Source organism: Argiope bruennichi, chromosome 2 (genome assembly GCF_947563725.1).
Source record: "Argiope bruennichi chromosome 2, qqArgBrue1.1, whole genome shotgun sequence".
In the NCBI taxonomy this organism is placed as follows: Eukaryota; Metazoa; Arthropoda; class Arachnida; order Araneae; family Araneidae; genus Argiope; species Argiope bruennichi.
In genome coordinates, this window is record NC_079152.1 from 35067614 (window position 1) to 35088800 (window position 21187).

Genomic DNA, 21187 nt, shown 5'->3' on the forward strand with positions numbered 1-21187 from the left:
ATCACAGAAAATCAGATTAGAAACATTACGTAAAGTAATGAAAAAATATTTTGAAATTATCTGCCAATATAATTTAGGCATTTTTAATTTTACAATTACATTTTTCCCCTCAAAATTGTTAGCAAAATAACAGCTACCATGCTTTAGATTAGAAGAGAAAAAATATAGTTTTCTAGAAAATTTAGGAAAAAAATCTAGTTTTTTAGATTAATTATCTAGTTTTTATCTAGACTAGAATCTTTTATAGAATGAATAATCAAGTTGTAGTCTAGAAACTTTTTGTATCTAGTTTTTTTAAACTAATATTTTTTAAAAATTATATTCAAATACGTTTTAAATATTTTACTTTGTAATTCATCAATAAATTTATATTTTCATGTCAATTTGATGCATTTTGGAAAGAAATATGAATATTCGTATTGCTATTTTTTATATTTTATAAAATAATATGAATTTTCGTAGAAAAGTCATTTATATAATGCATTTAACTTTCCTTTTTATCTACAAAATTATATAAAATAAACAAAAGCTATTCTTTATTTTTTAAATATATCTGTCATAGCTTTTACTGTTGGTTATTGATTTAGATCTTGAAATATCTTGCAGGGCGTTTTTATTGTGGCAGTTGTAACAGAGTCTTTACATCCATGGAGCCTTTGAAAAAACACATGTTAAGACACAAATTCGACAGCACCGAGAAACGACATCAATGTACCTTATGTTCATACTCTACAAACTACTCGAGCCATCTGAGGCAGCATATGTTCACCCATAGCGGCGAAAGACCTTTCAAGTGTACCGAATGCAGCGCAGGTTTCACTCAGAATTCTTTGCTGCGCAAGCATTTACTCACCCATACTAAAAAGACAGCTGTGCTAAAATGCGAATGGTGTTCTAAGACTTTCAAAGATACTAAGCAATTACTAAAACATGTGAAAATTCACAAGAAAGAAGATAAACCTTTCAAATGTCCATTTTGCAATAAAAGGTTCTCAAAAACCTCTAACCTCAAGAAACATGAAAAGAAACACACCAAAAAGAAGAAGTCATCTGGGAAGAAGAAAACGTCTTCCAACAAAGATGGTAAGACCCCAAACAAAGGTAAGAAAAAGATATCAGATACTAAAAAGAAACATGTTAGCAGCGATGATGATTCATCTTCGAATGTCGACGATGATAAAATAATACCTTTGCTCAAAGATTCTTCAGATTCGGATAGTAATGAATCTTCTTCCTCATATGAGAGCACCATTTCAAAAGCTAATAAACAAAAGAAATCTCATAAGGAAAATACATCGGGAAATAAATTGAATAAAACAAATGAGAGGAAAAAGGCTTTAAAACATCAAGAGAAGCTGAAGCAGAAAGCAGACAAGGAAAATGACCAACAAAATAAAAAGGAAAATAAGAATATAGTTCCTTCTAAGAAGAAAGCATTCCCAGATTTAAAGAAGCTTGTTCTACCTGAGAGCAAAAGAGCTTCCATCATCAATAAAAGAAAAATTAAAGAGAAACCACCAATCGATGAGAGAAGAAAATCGTTGTCTATTGATAAAGTTACAAGACCATCAACTGAAAAGAAGCGATTTATTTCTGAAAGAAAGTATTCTTCATCCCAAGACAGTGTGGAATCTCTTTCTCTTAAAAGAGATAGAAAAGCATCATCAGAAAGAAGATCACCTTCGCTTGAATCTATTCGATCTTCATCTTCTGAAGGAATCAAATCTCCAACTTCTGAAACTATTAGATCACCTTCTCCCGAAGGAATTAGATCACCTTCTCCTGAATCTATTAGATCTCCATCTCCTGAATCTATCAGATCTCCATCTCCTGAGGCTATTAGATCTCCTTCTCCTGAAAAGAAAAAATCACCATTGTCTGAAAAAGTAAGATTCATTTCAGATCAAATCACTCCTATAGCTGAAAGAATAAAGTCGACCCCTGAAAGAATCAATATTTCTTCACTGGATAGATTAAGATCTCCAAATGTTGAAAGAATACAATCACCAACTCCAGACAGAACAAGACCTCCAGCTTTTGAAATAATTCAAACGCCAGCTCCTGACAGAATTATATCACCAGCTGTTGAAAGAATGAAAGCACCAACTCCAGATAGAATTAGATCTCCAACTGTTGAAAGAATGAATGCGCCAACTCCAGAGCGAATTAGATCTCCAACTGTTGAAAGAATGAAAGCGCCAACTCCAGAAAGAATTAGATCTCCAACTGTTGAAAAAATAAAAACGCCCACTCCAGAAAGAATTAGATCTCCAACTGTTGAAAGAATGAATGCGCCAACTCCAGATAGAATTAGATCTCCAACGATTGAAAGAATGAATGCACCAACACCAGATAGAATTAGATCTCCAACTGTTGAAAGAGTGAATCTACCAACACCAGATAGAATTAGATCCCCTACTGTTGAGCGAATGAGAGCACCAACTCCAGAGAGAATTAGATCTCTAACTTTTGAAAGAATGAAAATGTCATCTTCTGAAAATCTGAGTTTATCCATTGTTAATATGATTTCATCAACTAAATCTGAAAGACAATCACCAGTTTCACTTGAAAGAAAAAAATCACCGACTCCTGATAGACGGTTATCACTTCCATCACAACCTTTTTTTTATAAGAAAGGGCCTCGTACTCCTCCATCAGAATTTGCGGAATAGAAACATTATATTAATTTAAGCAAATGCATTTATAATTTTTTTTAAATTTTAAATATTTTTGGACTGTATAATCTGATAATAGAATAAAAAGACAATTCGTTTGTTTATGAAAACTTGGAAAGCGAATGTGAAAAAAACCAATCTGTGATGAAGCGATGAAACTCGATTATTTTTAATCAGTAATCGGTTTGTGTGAATATAAATTATTTAATTTTGATAATTTAATAAAACATATGATTATTGTTTTGATGAGCAATGTATAATCTAAGCTTAATAGAATACGTAGTGTAGATATTAAGAACAATCAAAGTTACATATTTTTTTATAAATAAATACTTTTTATAAATATTTTAAGAATGTCTAGATGCAGTTATGCAATTAGAAACAAATCCAAGGCCCACATTTGATATACAGTCGCTTCAGTTAAACATTATAGAAGAATTCAAATATTGAAATATTCCAAATTAATTATTGTATGTTAAATAATCTATTGTCCAATTTGTGGAGCAGTTTACTCTTACACAAAATGGTATGCATTATTAATAAAAATTAAAAGCAGAAAACTATAAATTTATAAATTGGTAATTGTTTCCAATCTGCATAACTGTGTGCATATAATATGTAAATCATGTGAATAGATATGTAAATAACATAACATTTTAGTTTTGATACCATTTATGTGAGTATTTCATTGTCAATGACTGTCAAACGTATTCTTGTTTCAGGAAATAAAATGTCATCCATAATTTTAATTTTTTAATAAATGTCAAAATTTGTTTTAATTTCAGTGCTTATTTCATAAAGAACATTTCAATTTGAGTAAAATAGCGAATCAACACAGCGATTAAAAATAACCCAATAGTTCTAATCTAGTTCTGACATACATTGGATCGACATTAGTGCCTGGTAGAAATGACTTACGTAACATCAGTTAATAATATTCATTAAATATTTTAATGTTAATATTTTCATTTTAATAATTTATTTAACTTTTGACTTGATTATTTATGTAATTTAAAGGATTTCTAAGAGAGCAGAACTTTCTAAGCACTTTAAAACTAAGCCACAATGTTTTTATTATTTTTCAAGAATACTTTGAAAAATAATAATACTTTTTTTTTGCTTTTTAAAAGCTTATTAAATGCTTAAATGCTTATTATACTTAGAAGATTGTACTTTCTCATTGATTTTTCTCAAGGTCAACACAGATATTTTGATTCGTAATTAAAATAAGTAGTAATAATCGTAGTAAACATCCATCAAATTTTTAAATAAAAAATGTATTACATGCATTGTGGGCAAGCAATATATATTAGAACAGTCACAAATAATTAATGTCCGAATTTTCTCAAAAGAAAATTGTTAAAAAAAAAACCAATTTGTGTAAAAATAAAATTGACGAAATTTCAGTCAGATAAAATAACGTCAAGAGTTTCATCAGTTCAATAATTATTTAAATAAAACAGTTATTTTCCCCCAAATGCTTATACTTTCTGATATAAAATTAAAAAGATTTTATTTAAATTTTGTTTAAATTGTTCCTGCATTCAATTTTCACCTTCGCAAATTTTGACTAACATTGAGGTAAAAAAAAAAAATACATACAGTTTATTTCTTCAATGGGATATATAATTTAACATTTTCAAAAAAATAAAAAAAGGAAAATATCCAGATTTTTTTAAATTTTAATTTGTTCTGCTTTTTTTTCTTCTTTTTTTAGCATGAAATAGAGCAAGTAATGTGTTTTTCAATGAATAGATTTTCCATCAGATTGGTGCATAGAATTGATTAGAATTGGGAGATAAAATAAAAACGTACATATCAATTACTTATTTCAAGACGCTTTGTTGTTCAATTAGTTTGCCAGGACAATTCACTTTAAAAATTTCATGTAACTTTGTTTTAATACCTTCTTCAGCAAAATATTTTTAAACTCCCAATTTTGATAGTTATATATTTCGAATTATTTTAAAAACCCTTCATTGTTCTCCTCATTGTTCTTTGCATTTCGTTAATGCTCTTATTATATTTTATATACTCAAATATGTAATAAGAAAGAGCTATAGTTTAAATATTGTGTTTTGAAATGAAATGTAAATCAAAATATTAATAAAAACAAATATTATACTGCAACCGTCTGAACATGGAAAAAATAAGCCAAATCTCCATATTTTGATCATCAACAAAGTAATATAATTCTGGAATGAAGTACCAACAGTAACATTGCAAATGATTTGAATTTCGCTTAAGAAATGAAATGTATTATTATGGAAAAAAGTTAATTTGTTTTTAAAAATTGATTCAAAATAGGCAAAGTAAACTAGCTGAGAATTAATATAATTGAAAAGATGATGTCTTGGATTTTAAAATGGTGCGAAATCATTTTTGTGCTATAATATATTCGGAATAATTTCTCTGAATCGCAGTAAAATACCATAATCTCTTTTAATTTTCATCTATTTAAAAATTTTAATACCAACACACGCATCTTTTCGTCATCATAATTAATAGATATTGAGGTAAGATGAGATTGATATCGTTAAGAAGTTTATAACGTTATCAATTTTATGTCTAAATTATCATAACAATTGTATAAGTCGGTAAATTGAATTAATAAATAGATTTGTAAAACTGAGTTACCAAAATCAATGAAATAACTCTGAGTACGGATTTCAATTGTATCTGTGGCATGTTTTGTCATTTAGCAGCTCTTTGCGAATCATTCTATCCCTTCTCTTTGCTTTTTATTTTGCTCTTATGGTCGTCTTGAATTAATTAGACACCTATTTCGGATGTTATGACTTGCAATCCTTGAAAGCTAAATACTTAGCCGTTTCTTTCAATAGATGATATTTTTGTGTCAATAAAAAAAAAGAGATCAGATTATTTGAGCTACAGCTATTAAATTTTGCACGTATATGCTTTGGAAGGAAAATTATACAGTTAGGATTGTCTTTTTTCGTCTCAAAAATTTAACTAACTAAAAAATAAGGTGAATTTCGCAGGGGGCGGAGAGTGTTCCTTGATAACGTACGAAAATATAATTGCAGAAAAAAAATTTAAATTGTTTCAAAAATTTAAAAAAAAACAATGTTTTTCATAATGATACAAATTTAATAGTTATTAAAAAAATTTTCCAGAATTTTTGAAATTTTAGAAATAAATATATTATTATTTTTTTTAATTTTAATTTGTTTTCTTTTTTAATGTTTAACAACATGCTACATATTTGCTCTAAATTCCAAATTGTTTTTATTTATTCATCAAATATTTTTAATCGCATGATTTTTTTCAATTATTGAAAGATAAAGAAGAAAGATTCTGTCTAATATCTGCATAGTTTACAAGGCGAATGAAAAAGTGAAATTACAGTACCCCGAAATTACAATCATGTTTTTTATATCGCTATGATGTCTTGGAGCTTAGCAGTATTTAAATGGTTCGCATAAACAATGATTAGATCAAATGTAAGAAAATTAAAACAACACGATTTTAACGTCAGCCATGATCTGGATACGGTTCACAAAAATTCCATTCATTCAGAAGAAAGATGTAAAAGATGCAAGAAATAAACGTCAAACAAAATTTCAATGAGCAGAAAAATAGGCTTAACCTTTTGCCAAATGGGTAATTGTTATGATTACCTAAGTAAATTGATGACCATATCTTCCTAAAGTATTAACTCTCAAAAAAAGATTTTTACGCTATCTTAAAATCCAAAAGAGTGATATCAATTTCAACTCTCTGCACAATACTTTCAGTGCTATTCAGTGTTTTTTTTTAATGTACTATGCAATTTGTAACAATTAATTCTTAATGTTGTAAGGAAATTCAAATTTAGCCATCAAAATATTCAATCGCGTGCTTTTGCCAATGTTAAAATTAGGATTTAAAAAAAATGCTTTCTTTGGATATTATTTTCGAAGTAAGATTTTCACTTCTGCTTTTATTTCATAGTAAACACAAGTTTTTATTTGTGTACGTTATGTTTTAGTTTAGTTATATTAACGTTCCCTTTTTATAGCAACACTAGGGCTATTTTGGGACGGACCTCGTAATCTTGAACCGTTGTCAGATGACCAGGACGACACCTGAGCTGGCAGCCCCCTCTTCAAACTTCCACTTCACACTAGCGGGAAGACGTTTGGCCACGACTTTTAACGTGCACCAGACCCGCTTACACGAAAGTTCTTCGCTGGAATAGGGTCTCGAACCTGAAGCCCTGCGGCTCCGAATCCGAGACCTTACTACCAGGCCATCGCGGCCCTTGTATACATTATGATTTATGTAATTTAATTCATATTTTTAGATTTTATGAAATAAAGTGAAAGTTTTTAAAAAGATGCTTTTTAAATTAATATTTAAGCAGTCTGAAATGTCCATTTCAGCAAACAAGCTGATTCGTCGAAGCCGACCAATTAAAAAAAAATGTAGTAAAAATAAAGAAAACATTGTAGAGAAACGAAATAGATATCATTAAAATGTTTAAAAAATATAGTGCAAAAGCTATATATTTTTTTTTTGAGATAATTGTTTAGGAAAATACGGGCGCCATTTTCTGCAAGTAAATCATAGAAATACCCATTCTAGGAATGGTTAAGCCTATTTTAGATCTAGATTAAACATCGTTTAACGCAAACAGTTGCCCCGGTGAGACAACTTTTTTCCATTGTCCCATTGCTTTCACGTGATATTTCTGAGGTAGACGTGGTCTTCTACTGCGCGCAACGGTTGGCCTCGTGGGAACGCCGCTTATGTAATAAGATCAATTTTTGGGCCATCAATGTTAACATTTGATATATATATATATATATATATATATATATATATACAGGTGCTTTATCAAAATGATAGAAACACCACTAACAAATACAAGAATATGACGTATGGGCCACCTTTAGCATGCAATACAACTTGCAATTACTTGGAAATCAAATCAGTCAAATGCTGAATAGTATTTAGAAGAATATTGTACCATTTTTTATGGACATATTCTGGAAGTTTCGGGTGAGATGTAGGTGGAGGATATCGATTCTAGAAAGAAGGCTCTAAAATTAATCTTAAAGATTCAATTATATTGATATTGAGGGACTGTGGGACCCAAGAGAGATGTTTCCCTTCATTCCCTTGCTCATGAAAGTACGATTGGACAAGTCCCACTACGTGAATAGGAGAATTATCATCCTTGAAAATCCCATCTCCTGCAGGAAACCATATGGTACAAACATTATAGGATGGACTTCATCAGCTTAATCTTCTCTATACTTCTCTCCAGAGATCTTTCCTTTCAGGATTACAATTGGGCTAGCTAAAAATCACGACATAGCTGCCCATACCAGGCCAGATCCACTCCATGCTTGATAATTGGAAACAGACAATCACGATCATATGCTGTGCATATCTCCTTGCACACGACTTGTTGTGGGGGAAAGATGATTCGTCTAACTATACAATTGTCTTCCATTTCTCAAAGGATCGGGTTATGTAGTTATGGCACTATTGTACACGGCGTTTGGCATTAAAATCAATAACAAGTTGGCTAGGGGCATGCTTCTCTACAGTAGTTAAGTTTAGTTATATTAACGTCCAGTTTTAAAGCGACTCTAGGACTATTTTGGGACGGACCTCGTAATTTTGAACCGCGGTCAGATAACGAGGACGACACCTGAGCTGGCAGCCCCCTCTCCAAACTTCCACTTCACACTAGCGGGAAGACGTTTGGCCACGACTTTTAACGTGCGCCAGACCCGCTTACACGACGATTCTTCGGTTGAATCGAGTCTCGAACCTGAAACCCGCCGGTTCCGAAGCCGAGACCATACCACCAGGCCCTTTCTCTACAGTAAGTGTTCGGTTTATGAATGTGCTTTTTAAGTGTAATTATTCAAAATGGAGAATCTGACGCTGATTGAGCTTCATGATTATTTTCGTTACCTTTGTTTTCTTTTTAAAGATTATATTCCATTTCTTCCTTCTCTTCACAATTTTCCGTATTTGGTCTGCTATTTTGATTTGTCGAGTTTATCTTGCCGAGCTGCGTCCACACTATAATGACTTTGGACACTATACCTCTAGAAACTCATAAAAGATCAGTATTTTGGTCGCAGTTGCTCCAGTTAATATGGCTAAAACAATTTGACCACCTTGAGTCTGTGACATTTTACGCTTTTGACGAAAATCCAAGACATACACAATTTTAAAACTACTTTATATTATCATGATATATACTTTTTACATTAAAAAATTAATTTTTAGGATTATATTTTTAATTCTTACGAAGTGTTTTCTTAAACTTCACTTTTATTCCCAAATGTTTCCATTATTTTTATAAGCAACTGTAATTATGTTTTGAGGTTTTTCTTTAGTTGTTTACTTGGTTGTATAATTTTTTTCAATAGATGGCGATGGTTATGGATGATGCACTTTTATATAGCATAGTAGGCGTTCCGCGGCATTTTTTATATAATTGTATTGTTTTGTATAACTGTATTGTAAGAAAGTTTTTTTTTATCGTCATTATTTGGTTTTTTCGATGTACATTGTGTTCAAAGGTAAGGCAAGTATATTTCTTTCATATTCATTTACTAAAATTTCCATTTGGTGTATTGGTAGAAAAAATTAATTATGGGTTTTGCTTTTCTTCCAAATGAGAATTTGTTGATATAATTCTGCTGCTATTTGTATTTTATGTCGATCAATACCTTTTCTAGCATCTCTCGATTTAAAGAGGTCTTCGTGTCCAAAGGTGGGGGGTAGTTTTCGGATAAAAGTCGGACCCCCGAAAAAAACTCATTTGAATCCCTAACTGGAACCAAATCATGCTAAAATTGTTTAAGTGGATTCCTTTTTAATGCAACTGATTTTCTTTATTAATTCATATTAGTTTTCGTTTTTTATAATACCTACATGTCTTTGGCATATTATCATGGGTATTTTAGATGCAGGAACATTTTTTCTAATTACAATGTTTTCTGTGAGCTTATTTTGATAAATATGAGTTTCATAAATACTATATTTCTTTCTCATTAACTTTATGTCAATTTTTTTATTGGACATATATATATATATAAATTAAAAGATTCATGATGAAAAACATCTCTTTAAAAATACAATGCAGGATAGATCATTGACTTAAAGCTACCGAATTCGTTGTGTAGTTAATTTTTGGATAGTTGGCCTCGTTAAGAAAGAGATTTTAATCAAATTAATTGAAATTAAAAGGCACTTCAGACCAAATTTATTGAAATAAACATTAATTTATATTATGCAAAAATTGCACCATTTTTACGCAAATCTCTTTTCAATGCTATTGTGACGATTAAATGTGAAAAACAAGTATATACATACTGATTTTTTTTTACTGTATCTTCCCCTTTTTCTAATTTTTTCCATTTTTTTTTATTTTGTGGTTGTTGATGGTATTAATGCCGTATGTCATTAGTTAACTGCTCGTCTGTACTTTATGAAAATCATGAAATATATTCTATTGTACATATAAAAATTAGAGGTTGAGTAATTCGATCCTTATATCTTTTTACGAACAAACCTTGATTTTGGAAATATGTTGCGTTCATTGAAGTTAAAATGAGTTAGTTGAAGTTTTAATTCACTTCCTGTTTAAAATTAAACATGAAATTCTATATGAAATGAAGAAAATTATAGAGGGTCGAAAACTATAATCAGCATAGGCATGTAGGATTTCTTGAAGAGTACGAATTATTTGACAATTAAAATTTGAAAATATTTTGTTTAAGAAACCATTGGGATTGTTATATACAAAGGATTTAGTCGAAATTTTTCACAAGCTATAATCTAGAAATATCAACAAATAGACAAAGCGCTAGTGCTGTAATAAGATATATATGTATTTGAGAAGTAATACTTTAAAGTTAATGTAAGAAGTAATGACTTGTAAGTGCGTGTATGAAAAATCAAGTGTGAGTAGAATTAATTAAAGGGGGGAAAGCAATAACATTATTTATTAATAAAATCTACAACCTGTTATTTTAATCGATCATGGTACAACAGGTGTTAATAAATAATTCTGTTTTTATATATCTTCTTTACATTGGCTGAATATGCGTTCGGAGGCGTTGCTATTTTTATACGCTTTGTATAAATAAGCTTCAAAACTGTGGTTTACACAGAAAGGGAAGTTCAGATATATTGTAAATATGAGTATGGGTTTGTTGAATAAGTTTCTATAAGCAAATAAAGTTTTTCATGGTGTTTTCAATATTTTGAAAAGATCACCCAGACTCAGATTTTAAACAGATGTTCTTGATTTACTTTCTGAATTATCACTTGACACGCATAAGATCAATAACTTATTGTTTACAATGTATTATTGTATATGTTGCTTCACATTTTCAAAGGAAGAAATTGTACCTATTTTTAAATATAACAAGATATGAAAAATGGTTATAACTGATCCTTGAATAAAGTTTAAAAATGGTTTTCGAGGTTACTTTAAAATGAGGCGTGTGTTATAATTTACTTCCGGTTTAAACTAAACATGAAATTTTAGATGAAATAAAAAAATCAGAGAGGGACATTGTAGAACGAAAATAAAGAAATGAGAAAACATTTATTTTTTAAAATATGGTGATTCAAAAATTTAAAGTATGATAGCTTAAAAATTTAAGTTACTTAAAAAAACCCCACTATGTTGTTCACATTTAAGTTACATAAATGAGATATGAATCAAACAAATTAGCGGTAATAAGGTGGAAGTAGGGTCAAAAATTTTAAAAATATACTTTTATCACTCATTTATAAATAAAAATATATAAAAGTTGTTTTACAAAAAGTAAGATCAGAAAGGGTAATTAGGAGCAAGCTGATTTGCCAATTTGCCAAAAGATTTAAGGAGTATTAGAATATGAAGCTCTTCATTTTTAGGGACTGAAGTTGGATGAGACCCCTTAGCAAGTGGTTGTGTATAGTTTTTTAAAAATATCCTTAGAAATTACAAAATTATTAATTATATGAAAAAGAAGAAAAAAAGAAAAGATCGTAGTGACATTGAGAAAGGATTAAATATGCTGGGAGAGTCAAAAGAAAGGAAACACCATGATAAATAAAGAAAATGCTTTATTTCAAATAAATTATTGGCTCATAACGTAAAGTATATGCATACAATTATTAACTTATTCATGTAGATGCAACAATTTGTAAGCGTTTAAATCAAACTGCAAGAAATAAATAATAAAACAGAAAAGCAACAAATTTCATGTGTCAAAAAAAGTAAACAGAAAACACTGATACCGACAAAAACCATGAAGGCTGTAATATTAATATTTTGCCTGCTGTCCTTTAGATTTCATCACTGCATTTAATAGTCTACGCATAGATGGGACCAGTTTTGTTAATTCGGGAGGAATTATTTGTCCTTCTTCTATGACTACTTGTTTCAACTTTCTCATTAGAAATTATTCTTTGGCCTACAGTTTTCAAAGATATGCCCATAAATTTTCAATAGGGTTTAGATCTGGTGACCGTGGAGGATGGTACAAAATCTTCGCAATACGATAGAGTAACCGTTCTTTCACCATCTTTGGTGTGTGTTTGGGATCGTTATCATGTTGGAAGATCCAGCTTCGTGGCAATACTAAATTCTTAACACTAGGGATACATTATTTTTAAAAATATTTAGATAGTCCATTTTGTTCATTGTAGAATCAGCAAATACTAAATTACGGGCTCCTGAAGCCGCCATACACTCCCAGATCATCACAGATCCACTCGGAAGTTTTAATATTTTATATGAATACTTATTAAAGGATTCTGCATTTTTTGTTCTCCATATTTTTTCGAGCTTCTGTGTGTCAATCAATTCAATTTTTTTCACGTCATTAATTGAAATATTATTCCAAAAATCCAAATCCTTATTAAGGTGTTTTTCAAACAGCAGACTTTTTCTGGTTTGATTTCGGGGTGAATGATTTCTTACGCGAAATCCTGCTATGTAAACTATGTTCATGAAGAGTCACCCTTATAGTGCTTGCATTTACTGTCTTCGCTGATCTTTACGAGATGCTTTGATATATCTTAACAGCACTTGCAGCTGGATTAGCTTTGACCTATCATACCACTGTTCTCACTTCTGTATTAGTAAATCGTCTTGGTCTTCCTGTTCTCTGAAAATCTTTAATTTATCTGTATTTGGAATATTTGTCAAAAATTATCTTCACTGCGCAGTGACTTCTTTCAACAATATTATCCTGTTTCACATAAGAATTTACAATTTTCCTTCAAAGTTTATTATCCAGTTTTCTTTTCTAGTTGTTTCCTTATCGCATAAATCTAGAAATCTTTCTAGAAATTTGCATAAATTCAAGAAGAATGTAAGTCTTTAACTTATGTCAAGATCCTCTAAGGAAAAAAAATGAAGATATCTGTAAAATTAAAAATTTGAAGCAGAAAGAGTTAGAAGTACTTGCATTATTTTTGAAGCGTAAAATTGGATGATCTTGGGTTCAAGATGATTTATTTCTGTATATATTTAATTTTAATTGAAAGTATACAAATTGTTCGATTCTACTTAAACAAATGTATAAATTATTAATTTGTTATAAATAAATAATATATTTGAAATAACACATTTTTTTAAAATCAAACTTGGGTGTTTACTTTCTTTTAATTCTCACTGTATGTACAAAAATTCAAAAATTTGCTTCTGAAGAAGTCTTCGAATAGGATTGTTATTGATGTCGTCCATATCCGGGATTTGATGTAAACGATAAATTCGGATGCGAGGCATAAAATATGATTTGAAGCTTTGTGGTTTTGGTGGGGGGGGGGGAATTTACATTCTAAACTGAATTATTCTTAATTCAATTGGACCGTTCTCAAAAGGGAATGGGGATGGTGGCAATATTATGCACCGGTGAAGTTTTTCTACGCTGCGAAATACATGTTGGTTATTAAAATATTTTTCTCCATATATATGTGCTTATAGCGGCCTATTTGTTCATCTAACCGAAAGGAAATTTTCGATATAGTTATTTGAAGTCATGAGATGGAGATTTTGAGAATTTTTAAAAGCTTTCATTGTTACAATTACAATGAAAATATGTTGAAATTTTTGAATGGAAGCATCCATTTTTTTTCTTGCCTAAATTTGTCCGATAATTGTAAAACCAGAAAAAGGGCTTGGGAATGATGCATCAGTGAAGAAATTTGGATAAGGATAAAGGATCAAACACAGAGGAGAGGTGCATTGAGTCACTTTGCATAATTCGTAGAGATAGACAGTTGAATCACCAATCACTGAATACTATGTGCAAAGTATAGCTTGTGAAAAAATTTAAAAAAATAACCTGAATAGATTACATCTTCAATCAAGTGTGCAATTTTGTCAGCACGTTCGTACATGTAAACAACATAGTGAAAAAACGGCGAAATCATAAGCAAAGATGAAGCTGTACATTGTAAAACTATAAATAATTTAGTAAAAAAATTTGAAGAAACTGGTTGCACATGTGATAATCATACGTTCCTACTGGATTTGTTGCGGAAGTGCTTAATACCACTACTGCGGGTTTATAAAATATCGCATGAGATGTTGTCTGCAATTTATATGTACCGAAACCGACAGTCCTCAGGTCCTACGCTCAATTCTCCTTATATTTGCTTATCGATTCCTACGCGTTCAAATCTTACAACCTGGAGGCAAACAATAGCACGCCAACAATGCTAATTTTTATCTCGTCAAATATGATGAACATAGCAGATAGCCGCTGTGGATATTATAAAATGTAGAGATGTATTTAATTTCAAAATAAACTCTAAGAACTGTGTTCAGAAGACTTACGAAAATTCTGAGTATGTCGTGCGAGCAGTTTCATATTAATTTAAAGTGACTGTGATTTGACATCGCAAGCGCTTTAAATCTTTTTCAAAGAGATTGCTTACTCAAGTATGACAACAAGCCTAATCACACTTTTCAATATACAGAAATGTTTCTGTTGTAATTCCAGAATTGCAGTAGCGAAATGTCGTTAATGACATTATACGGATGCAAAATGGTTTTTTACCTCACATGTCACCACATATCTGCGACTATATAAATGATGCAACAGAAATTTGATGTTAAAATCATTTCTTGCAGCCTAACAATTTCGTGGCCACCGCAATCCTTAGATTTCTCCCCGATGGATTTTTGATTCTGACGTTATCTGAAATCTGAAATATGCACATTAAATCTACGAGAATTATCGCAATTGAAAAACACTATAGAATGTCAATTACAGATTTTTTCTCTGATGTTACGTTCATTATTGCTGTCAAAAATCAGTAGCGTGTAATGCGTAATGTTTCTCTATAAAATCAATTTCAAATATTATTTATTATTTTTTTCTATTTTATTTTACCTAATTGTATATTGCGGATGCAATCGTAGATGGTAATGCTAGTTTTTAATATTTTCAATTAATTTTTTTTTCTGTTTAACTACTGTTGAGATAACTGGATTTTTAGATTAACTATCAGTGTAATGCGATTCTATTTAAAGTACATTATTGCTGATGTCAAGCTGAATAATGTCATGTGAATTATTTTCTTCTTTATTTCTTAACACAATTTTTTGTTCGAGGGTAAGTGAATTTAATATGAATGAGCATTAAATATGATTAGGTTTTTTTTTATTACAATGCACCAATTATTATTACCCAGAACTCTTAAGTTGTAGCGAAAATTTTTTCCAATCGCTAGATCTGTAATGCGTCGCCAAATAAAATGACCGAATTCTACTTTTGTCGACTTGACGAACATTGACTGGCAACCCCTAACACCAGAAAACGGACTATTTCAAAGTTTTCTTCAGTCGGTGTGCTGTTCCCTTGCGTGCATGCGGCAACCCCATGTTTACTTTCTAGATGTAATTTTTATAGTATTAATTAATTAAAATTTATTTCAAATAGTACTTGACTAATTCCTATAAAATGCATTTTTCCTATAAAAAGTTGAAAATTTTCCTCAATTGTGCTTGTGTAGATAATGTTTTTGAATGCATATCAGTAAATAATTATATCGTTTTTGGTGTTTTCTAAGATAATGTCCAGTTATTATCAAAGGATATATTAGAAAATGTCTATTTTTGTAACTCTATGCAATTTATGTTATGATACTCTCTTTTTAATAAATTAGTCACTTTAGTTTCCCATTACAACATATTTTAACTTTATTAACATGTTAATTACTATTTATATATTTATTAAATTTTATTTATTTACTAAGATTCAGTACTGCGTTTCACATATAAGTACAATTTTATTTATAAGTAAACCCTCAGCATCTATAAATACTGTAATAATTAAATGAATGTATTGGAACAGATGGGTAATTATAGCTGACTACTCCGACCCGTCCAAAGGCACAATGAAAAATCTTGGACGTTGATGACAGCATTGACAGCAACTAAAGTTGTATCCTAAACGCCATTAGCAGTCACGGTGTAACATCTTACGAAGAGGCACGTCCTTAAGCATTCTATCCCAGATTCAATATATAGAGAGATAGAATACAGAACAGAACGCCGTCTCATGCTCCAGTATCCGTGACCATTCTGGTCACTGAACGGTTTGGTGGGCATGTTACGGGAATTTTATTTAATTAACAAAATATTTACAGTAGGAAAACAAAACAAAAATAACTATATACAGAATTTACAATTATATACGAAATTATATCATGATGAGACCGTTTACATAATTTTTCAACTTAGAAATATAATTTGTAGAAATAAACTTAGAAATATAGTGCTGAGAGATAAAATGTGTAAAAATATACATATAATCTGTGTTCACTTATTTTTTTATAATATAGTAGACCAGGATGCAGTTAAAAAAAATCAGATGGACAATAATTTGAGAAATGGAAATGAAGACAATCTCTGATTGATTGAAATGTGTGACAGGAGACTGCGGTGCTTGTTTTTTCCCTTAGTCTTTTTTGGTATGAGACTTGATGTTGAGAGCTATGGAGGCAAGAATAGGTCTGTATTTTCTAGTGGGATTAAGGTTCACTGAAGGCAGGATATTAAAAAAATTTCTGTCTGTGAGAGATAGAATACAGAGAGATAAATAAACAATTACGACAGTCAGAATATTATTATTCTAATATTTTATAATTTTCAGCGTTTAATTTTTTCAAATTTATTTATTTGGCGAACTGTCACATAAATCTTTTTTTAATGAACTGATTTCTGCCGATTCTAAACCAAACGGTCTTAAGCAACTACTTAGGTCCGCTGGAATTCCGCTACTGCATATTACCCCTCTCATTCCTGAGATTATTTTAATTGAGGTACTTCAAAATATTGGAATGCTCCAGTTTCACTTTCAGAGACAAGAACCCCCCCCCCCCTCAAAATCTCAATGACAGTTCGGATTCTTAAGGAGTTGACATACAAATGAATTCCCCATTTAATTGATAACTTCTAAGCAATTATATGGTTGGACATCCTTTAAGAGTTCTTAAAATCTCCATTGTTGTTGTCCAAACCCCTATGCGAGTGCTTTTCTAACGAACACAGCATGCGCCACAGTTTTCAATTAATCACGTTTAACGAAAGCGTAAAGTAATTTGACAGCAATATACAGGTGTTAAGACGACTTCTTTATGTTCATTGAAAGGCGTCTGTGGTTTGAATTTTTTGATAATTAATGGAAGTGCGATCTTTCTATTACCGTCAAGAATAGTATCATAGAAAAGGTCTTCGCATGACTAGTAAAAATAAACATTTTCAGGACCTACCTTTGCGTGTGGGGAAGGGGGGGGGGAGATGCACTTCACTCATTTGGTAAAAACATCTTGCACCTCTTGATCATTTATATCCATGAATGTTAAAAAGATGAGCTAACATGTCGGTGAAATCAAAAAAAAATTATTAAAAGTTTATTAATTACGAAAATTGTTATTGCTAAAAAGTGAATTTTGTTCCAGATAACTTTACAATATGGATTGTTCTAAAATGATTATTTGTAAAAATAACTGTTTAAAAAATTAAATTAGTTTTTTTAGGAGGGGTATTATATTTTCATTAAAAATAAATTAATGAAAAGGATTATAAAGAGTTATGAAATAATAAAAAGATCCCTAAAATCTAATTTTATATTGATTTTTCTTTCTGGTCTCGAATCGCAACAGTTACCTAGCTTTAAGATTAGTTTCGCTATCTGAGTCATCCCAACACAAAAGACTTGAAAGGATAATGGGTGGCAATAATTTCGGACTGCTTTTGACACGACTAACTGATGGTAAGGTCTCGGCTACGGAACCGGAGAGCTTCAGGTTCGAGACCCGGTTCCACCAAAGAACCGTTGTGTTAGCGAGTCTAGTGCATGTGAAATCCTCCAGGGCCAAACGTCCTCCCACTGGTGTGGTGTGCAAGTTTGTAGAGGGGTGCCAGCTCAGGTGTCGTCCTCGTCATCTGACAGCGGTTCAAGATTACAAGGTCCATCCCTTAATGTTGCTTTAAAACGGGAGGTTAATATAACTAAACTAAACACGACTAGCTCCTCAATCGTCGTGCTGATACGTCATACGAGGATCTCAAACTTATCTCTTCTCAAACTTGTTAGATGAAAGTAAACCATTTTGATCTATTATTCGATAAAAAAAAATTACACATAACAGGCAAATATAATTATTCTGAGACTTCTTAACTGAATTCAATAAGATAGCAGATTCCTGAAACGTTAAGTTGACATCGAATTAAATAACAAAAAAAAAAAAAAAAAAAAAAAAAAAAAAACAATTAAGTGGTCAATCCCACTGCATTTGACAGGATCACTTCGATAAGGGAATGCATAAATAGCAATAGTTCAATATTTATTTTCATTCATTTTGGGTCGATTTGTTTTACGCATCTTATTGTTTTAAAATATCCAGTTTAAAAATACTTAATGAATTTATACTAATTTTTTTCTTATTTTTTTCAGAAATAGTCAAACATTTGTTTGGATGACTGACCAAGCCAAATGCCCCTATCATATTGATAAGTTATCAAAGAAAATTTTTAAAATGCTTTTTTAAATTAAATATATCTGAAATATAGGACCAGTTTACTAAACACAATAATGTGGGAATTACTTTTCTTTTAGATACAAAATTAATCAACGGAAGGAACGAAATTAAATTCTGTTGCACGATATCAACACCTTTCCAGAAGTTTGCTTTCGAAACTAACGACATATATAAATATATAAAACATTTGATTACACTTGGCTAACAACTAAGTTAACGTATTATCGAAGCCTTTTCCATTCCCACCATTTCTTTGTTATATCATTGATTCGTCAATGAAATATTCAATAAAATCTCGTCATTGAATTGGAAAGTACAATAAATGACCTTACTTCATTGACTGAGTATTTACTATGAGCTTTATTACTTTCTGCCAAGTTTCAAAAGTGTTAATAATGCTTTTTGACACGGAAAGAAGTTCTCACCGAGAATACTCCGAACACAAGGCATGAGTCTTTTTGGAAATCGATTTCTTCAAAGCCAAATGCGATTGCACTAGAAAATGAACCATTACTGCAGCTGTTGCTTCAACCAGCTGTCATGTGACCTATAGAACTGTACCACAACTGTGAAGTGACACTTATTTCTAACTTTGATATTTTCCTATCAATTTATTAAGATGAAATATACAAGTGAGCTGGAAAAACTCTTCATGCCTCTCTTGCTTATACTTCATGTGGCAGGGATGGAGACACTTTCGGAAGATAAGCTTTTCAAGAATGAGAAGATTCCTGCTATGTTATGGAATTCTCCCAAATATTTGTTCCCTATAATTTTGTTTATATTCATGGCGAGTGAAATTGTATTTGTGATGTTTGTTTTCGCATCAAAAATGGATTTGACTCATTGTCTAATACTCACCATTCAAATGACGGCCCAGATTTCAATATTTCGCTCAAGACACAAAATTTCAACGTTACTCAGAAGGTTTTCAAATATATCAAAAACATTGCATCCTTTCAATAATATAAGACTCTTCAAATTTTTTATTATATTTTACTGCTTTTTAATGTGGACTCTTTGCATTTCTCTTGAAATTAGTGTGTTTAAAACTAACGTCAGAAATCCTCTCAAAGACAAAATAAGAAATTCAGCTTTCATCAAAAAAGACCTGAGAGAATACTTCGTAAATTTTAAGGATTTATCGCTGAAAGTTCATATTTGGGCACTCAGCTTCATTTACATTTCCTTCCCTGGCTTCTACGGTTTTACATGCTTTGTTCTAAGGCAAATAATAGTAAAATTCATTGCAACTTCCCACATATTAATCAAAAGACGGAATTATCTAACCATATTGCAACTTTACGAGAAGATCACCAAGTTGGTTCAATACCTTGACAGTTTTATGGCCTATACTGCATTCATTTTTATTGTAACCAGCATGTTTGGTCTTTTTTTATGTATTTGTTTCTTTGTTTCGTTCAAATCTGGCGATAACTGGGCCTATATATCGTGCATGATAGGGGCAATCCGCCATAGCGTGTTATTGCTGATCGTTCTCATACCACCAACTACTGTAAACGAGGCAATGAAAGAAGCAAGCGATCTGGTTGAAGCTTTACCAGGATGGTTTCCCAATGAGTACAAAACAGTGGAAAAGGTCTTGCGTCAGAAATTTAATGCTGAATCCTATTTAACTGTATGGAAAATTTACAGATTTAATAGATCTCTTCTAATATCCGCTCTGGGAACTTTGCTTTCGTATGGATTTCTTGTAGCAGCATTGTAAGCTTTTCGTTTCTTAACAGCAGAAAATTTCACACTCTCAGCACGATTCTGAAAGCTATATTGAATGTAAAAACTTTTTCCTATTAATTACTCAAGAATTTTTTCAAATGGATAAATTAATGAACTAAAAGTATTAAAATTCATACGGACATTATTTATTTTCAGAACAAATTTCAAGTGTAAAAAAAGAAAAAGGAAAACATTCCGTTCTACTCTGAAAAAGAATGATAAAGATTGATGTTGAAACTTATTTTTGCAGTCAATTAAGATTTTAAATTCTTTTTGAATATATTAACTATTGTTTTGAAGTTATTTCTACTGAAGATTTAGTGTTCCATAATAATGTATTATAATCTATTGCATTTAATAAAATTTAAAGTTATCTGCGATATATTCCAGATAATTATTTTATTCTAAACAATTCAAATGCTCAGTTTAAATATATTTATACATTGTAAATATATTTTTAATACCATAATTATATTTCGAAATGGCCTCAACAATATACAATAATTTGAAATGACTAATTATTTAATTTCACTTATATTGACACCATGATTTACTATTACAAGATAAATGATAATTAACATGAAAAGAATTATAATGAACCATTTATTCGATACGAATTATTAAAATTATAATATGCCTGATATGATAACCTATTTTTTAATTTTCCAAATAAGTCAGATAAAAAAATTGTAAAATTTCTTCGAATTCCCCTTTAAATTCTGAATTGTAATGTCTTGATATACTTTAAT

The 21187-nt window shown here is 30.6% G+C and overlaps 1 protein-coding gene across 1 annotated transcript; it reads left to right on the forward strand.

Annotated features, from left to right (window-relative positions):
* Window positions 1–435: 435 nt before the first annotated feature.
* Window positions 436–3409, forward strand: LOC129989336 (RE1-silencing transcription factor A-like). Its single transcript, XM_056097816.1, has one exon. The coding sequence runs from the start codon at window positions 648–650 to the stop codon at window positions 2670–2672; it is 2025 nt and encodes a 674-aa protein (XP_055953791.1). The 5' UTR covers window positions 436–647; the 3' UTR covers window positions 2673–3409.
* Window positions 3410–21187: the final 17778 nt, after the last annotated feature.

Excerpts from the sequence above, each read along its gene's own strand:
- LOC129989336 (XM_056097816.1), top strand. The coding sequence starts at position 648 with ATGGAGCCTTTGAAAAAACACATGTTAAGACACAAATTCGACAGCACC.